The following is a 5871-nucleotide window of genomic DNA, read 5'->3' on the forward strand; positions in this document are numbered from 1 at the left end:
CACATTTGAGATTGAATTTCACAAAACCATAATGAGATATGGCTATTGAAGATGTGATTTTAACTTTCATTATGTGTATGGAGGTTATAAAATCATGTGGGAAAAGATTGTGACGTTTTTAGAAAAACTAAAATTGGGAGGCTGAAAAGGCCAGCGACCGCGGCCGCTTTCTGGGAGGAAGGGACTAGCGGCCGCGACCTGGCAGTCAAATCCAATTTTGTCTTTTCTCCAATTTGAACAGCTTTAACATACCAAATAACTCTCAAATCTTAATTTTAATTCCATAAACATCTAATTAAACATTGGTAATAGCCATGGGGGTTGGTGGAAATTAAATTTCAAAAGATGTCTAAAAAATCTATAAATAGAAGTCTAATGCTCACTTGTAAGACACATAATTTTCTATCCACAAAGTACTTGGCTGGAAAATACACAAAAAATACTTGATAATTTCAAAGAGCTATTTCCTTGTGAGATCATTTAGTGCTTAGAGAATATGGATGAAATAAGCTTTTGGACAAAAGTCTTGAACTTTGTTCAAGTTGATGATCCATATTACTCTACACTTTGGTTGTATGAGAGTTTGTGTTCTTATTATTATTATTTTTTACTTGTATTATTACTGTTTTGAATTTTTATTCCTTTTCTTCTACATATTTATATTTATTTGTACTTTTAGTAATTGAGTTGTAACATTGATCTTAATCAAACACCTTGTCTATTGTATTTTTTGTGTAGAATTGTATTTTAGTTTTTCCTATTTACATTGAATAATATATATTATCTAAACAAGTTGTTGTTTTGAGACATACATTTTAGATTTTCAATTTTGATGTTATTATATTTTACTAATTGAATTGAATTAAATGATGATTTTTATATCCAATATTTAATTGGATTAGATTTGTTAAGTTAGGTTAGGTATAAAAATGTCAGATTGGATTCATGGATTGGATGATCACACATACATTTTTAGATATAAATCAAAATAAAATAAAAAGTAAAAATATATTCATCATGAATCCGTACTTATCCCTGGTTTTGAATCTGGCATAATGAGTTATATCACTACTTATTATGACCATGTAAGGCGATTCACGTGAAATAATGCAAAGTGAGATTTTCACAATTAAGATAACACGAGGTGTTTTTTTTTTTTTGGGTTAGTTTTTCAAGCTTCTGGGCTTCTGTTCGCTTACATCGAGATTGATTTGGATCTTGGGCTTTAGATTTGGACTTCAGTTTATTCTTAGAAGCATAACTGAGAACAAGGCCCATTAATCAACGGATCATAACTTACTCAGTGATGGGCCCCCGACAAAAGGATAGGGGTAAATGGGTACTTACATGAGAATTGACAAAGCATTTCAAACAGCCTGTCTTTGCGGGAGCACCATTTACAACGACACGCGTCAGCTTCTGCTGCAATCTAGACGTGTATCTAACGGTCACGATGGGATACAAAGAAGTCGGACTAGAGAGAGAGAGAGACATAACAGTGTGATTTAAAAGCGAATTTCATTTGGGTTAGACGCACATTTCGACGGGTTTTTATTCATATTCACCCATTTTGAACCCAAAGGGCGGGCAGCTGAGATCGGAGGCTCATTTTTTTCTTCGGCGAATTCCCAATTCAAGGTGAATTTTTCTCTCACATTCCGTTTGCTTCTCGAGAAAATGTTTGTTTGCCGGCGACCTAAACAGCGATTTTATAAATTACCTCTGATTTGACGGATCTTGACATTTATTATTTGTGATCTTTTGATGTGATTGTTCTTGTCTTTCCGATGCGTATGTTTTAATGATTCTGTATTGATGTTGGATCTATGGTAAAACTTTGGTATTTTTTTCAATTTTTTAGGGAGGATGACTGTTCTGTGGTCGATCTTTCGATGTGGATCGGCCACATTGTTTTCGTAGGTTGATTCATTTGTTCGGATTTTGTTTTTTTTGGTTACAATGTGGTCAATGTTTTTATATTTCGGCTATAGGAGAAGTATTTTGAAGGATTCATGGCAAAGTATTGAGCTAATTTGTTTTGTTCTACGATAGATTTTGATTGTTTCCGTGCCTAATGTTGTGAAATGCGAGTCTTTTGTGTCTGGTTCGTAATTCGTGGTGGAGGTAGAGTGTGCAAGAATTTGTTTTATTGAGGGTTGATTTGAAGGTCCTAGCTACGCCATGCTTATAAATATTACTTTTTGGTTCTTTCAGCTGTTTTTTTATTGCCTATTATTGGGGTAGGTTATGAAGTACAAATTTTAGATCAGATCATTTGGGCCCAAATTTATGTTGCATGGTCATAACAGTAAGCATTTGTTGTGATGACTTTTGTTACCTGACATTGTCTCTTTCATTCTACTCCTGGCTTGGTTTTTTGTTTCCAAGAATGTTTGATTGCAATAGATTTGCTGATTATTATGTGATTAAATTGTTTGCAAGTATGAATCAAACTGGTTTCTATTTGCGTTTGCCTTTGTTTATTCCATAATTCCCTTTGAATCATAAATAATAATGTCCTTGTGCTCGCTGAGCAAATCATCAATTAGCTTAGATTTTCATATATATTAATATTAAATGAATGGGGTGTTTTTTACTTTGTGTTTCAGTTGTGCCGTTTTTCTCCTTTTTCTATATTTTCCCCTAAATCATTTTCACTTGATATTCTCTAGGTATTAAGAGATGGCCGACGGCGAAGATATTCAACCACTCGTCTGTGACAATGGGACAGGAATGGTTAAGGTACAGTATCGGGAAATCATCTTTGAACTTTCCTGTCAATACTCTTTGTTTTTGTAAATGAGCATTATGCCATTGGTTTACAATGTAGTTTAATATTTTGGTTTTTTCACTTCTTTAGGCTGGATTTGCTGGAGATGATGCTCCAAGGGCTGTGTTTCCCAGCATTGTTGGTCGGCCTCGTCATACTGGTGTGATGGTTGGGATGGGCCAAAAAGATGCATATGTTGGGGATGAAGCACAGTCTAAGCGTGGTATCTTAACATTGAAATACCCAATTGAGCATGGTATTGTGAGCAATTGGGATGATATGGAAAAGATTTGGCATCACACTTTCTACAATGAATTGCGTGTGGCCCCAGAAGAACACCCAGTTTTACTCACTGAAGCACCTCTCAACCCTAAGGCTAACCGTGAGAAAATGACCCAAATCATGTTTGAGACATTCAACACTCCTGCTATGTATGTTGCTATACAGGCTGTTTTGTCCCTTTATGCTAGTGGTCGTACAACTGGTAAGCCACTTTACTAATGCTATTTTTTTAATCTTAGTAGTGTTGGGATGAAGAGTCATTGTGTAGTGGGATAGATTATTTCAACTGACTGAAACTTAATTTTGTCATTTCTTAAAAAATGCCACATCATTTACGAAAAACAAGTCAAATATCAATGGCAGATTTGAATTGATGTGAAGAATGAAGGTAAAGAAGGTGCAATTCCGGCTTTTCCATGTTATTGATTAATTTTCTATAATTCTACACAGGTATTGTTCTGGACTCTGGAGATGGTGTCAGCCACACTGTTCCAATTTATGAGGGGTATGCCCTCCCACATGCTATCCTTCGACTTGACTTGGCAGGTCGTGACCTGACTGATGCCCTTATGAAAATCTTGACTGAGCGTGGTTATTCCTTCACCACCACAGCTGAGCGTGAAATTGTAAGGGATATGAAGGAAAAACTGGCTTACATTGCCCTTGACTATGAACAAGAGCTTGAAACTTCCAAGACAAGTTCTTCGGTTGAGAAGAGCTACGAGTTGCCTGATGGACAGGTGATCACCATTGGCGCTGAACGTTTCCGTTGTCCAGAAGTCCTCTTCCAGCCATCCATGATCGGAATGGAAGCTGCTGGAATTCACGAGACCACATACAACTCCATCATGAAGTGTGATGTTGATATTAGGAAAGATCTATATGGAAACATCGTCCTCAGTGGTGGATCTACTATGTTCCCAGGCATTGCTGACAGAATGAGCAAGGAAATTACTGCTTTGGCACCTAGCAGCATGAAAATCAAAGTGGTTGCTCCACCTGAGAGAAAGTACAGTGTCTGGATCGGTGGCTCCATCCTTGCATCCCTCAGCACTTTCCAGCAGGTACGTTAACGCAGTAATATATGAGGCTCACATCACAATAACAATAAAACTTTACCAAAGGCATTAACACTATGTTCTGTGTTAAGATTGTGAATACGATCATTAGCCTTCTTTTTTGTTCTAGTGATTGCCCATAATCTGGTTAGACACATTTTTCTTCTAACATAACATAGTTATTGAATTTTATGACATAATTCTCCCAATTTTTTAAAATTTGCATTGTCGCACGACCTTATGAATATGTTAGTGAGTTTATTCATTATTGTTTTGTGGTGTATTGAAAAACTCAGATGTGGATCGCCAAGGCAGAGTATGATGAATCTGGTCCGTCAATTGTACACAGGAAGTGCTTCTAGTTATGTGACATGGAGCAGTGGAAGTGTAATTTCCTGTTTGTCGGATATGTTTCTCTCAAAATTTTCGTGTCTTATGTTTCGAATAATGAACTAAAAGTCTTTGGAGGTCATGGCAGAGAGATTTTATTCTTTTATCATTGTTTTTTTTTTCTTATTAGCCTGTGTTTGAACATGGAATTTTGTTCAGTGCTTAGCAAAACCTCTCTGCATTTTATTGTTGTTGATTATATGTGTTCCCTTTCGACTTTCATTCCATTGTAGTAGATATTATTATTATCATTATTATTTGGCTTTTACATTATTGTTGACTGCCTTTTCGTTTACTTAGCAAAGTAGTCCTTGAACTGTAGCGTGTGTTCTCATCTTGCACATTATAGTTATATCTTCTTCGCCTGATTCATATAGCGAAGTCTCTTAAATTCAAACGCAGATTAATAAAGGGTTACTGGTTAAGATTTTGATTGACCCCTCTACCGTTAACCCCTTTTTTGGGTTGTTCAATTGAATTTGACACGTGATTCGTTAGTGACGATTGCTAATAATGAAACTTGGTGGTACTTTCTCATTCAAGGTTGGACACCATGCATTCGTACTGATATATTTGCACATACTAGGACCCATAGAATTTAAAGTGAGGACTGATTGTGATAGTGAGTTGGTTGAGACTTAGAACATGTCCCTGAACAGTATGAATTTTGACTACGATTTTAAACTGGCAAAAACGAAGAAGCTAAATGTTTCAAAATCAAATCATAGCTGTGTGTCAGAAAAAAGAGGCAGGTGATTCAAAATATTTAATGGTAATGGACCATACATCATACTTGATTTTCCTATTTACCGCCGACATTAGGGCTCTTAATTAATGATTATAATTAATTTTATATCAAAAACAGTACTAATGTAAGAAAATTAATGGTATATTTGATGCACCCGTCTAATTCCTATTTTTTATTTTGACTAATTGTTCTCTTATTTTCGATTAAACCATAAGAATAATTTACATCATTCCATAATTTTTAACTGACAAGTTAAACTTCTCAGGTAATTACTCCTACCTCATATACAATGGAATATTTATATTAATTTATTTTCGACACACAAATCTAATAATTCAAAAAACTGATACTTTAGAATTGAGAGTCGCCCATGGAAGAATTTTCTGTTATTAATTTTATTTTATCAGTTGTATTTATTATCATTATAATCATTTAGAGTTGTCCAAATTTAAGGATTTGTTTTTGTCCTTTTGTTAATTTATGAGAAACATTATTATTATCTTTTATAGGGGGTTGGAGATTTTTTTATTTACATCTTTATAAAAATATGGAATTTTATTAGTTAATATATAAAATATAATATTTTCATATGTCTATCATTTACTTGAATTATTTTTAGAAAT

At 34.7% G+C, this 5871-nt stretch overlaps 1 protein-coding gene across 1 annotated transcript; it reads left to right on the top strand.

Moving 5' to 3' along the window:
• Positions 1-1486: 1486 nt before the first annotated feature.
• Positions 1487-4773, top strand: LOC133791071 (actin). The gene is made up of 5 exons (XM_062228959.1): positions 1487-1638; positions 2673-2742; positions 2861-3254; positions 3503-4116; positions 4407-4773. The coding sequence occupies exons 2-5, from the start codon at positions 2683-2685 to the stop codon at positions 4470-4472; spliced, it is 1134 nt and encodes a 377-aa protein (XP_062084943.1). The 5' UTR covers positions 1487-1638; positions 2673-2682; the 3' UTR covers positions 4473-4773.
• The last annotated feature ends 1098 nt before the right edge of the window (positions 4774-5871 follow it).

The sequence above is a fragment of the Humulus lupulus genome, chromosome 7 (genome assembly GCF_963169125.1).
Source record: "Humulus lupulus chromosome 7, drHumLupu1.1, whole genome shotgun sequence".
NCBI classification, from domain to species: domain Eukaryota; kingdom Viridiplantae; phylum Streptophyta; class Magnoliopsida; order Rosales; family Cannabaceae; genus Humulus; species Humulus lupulus.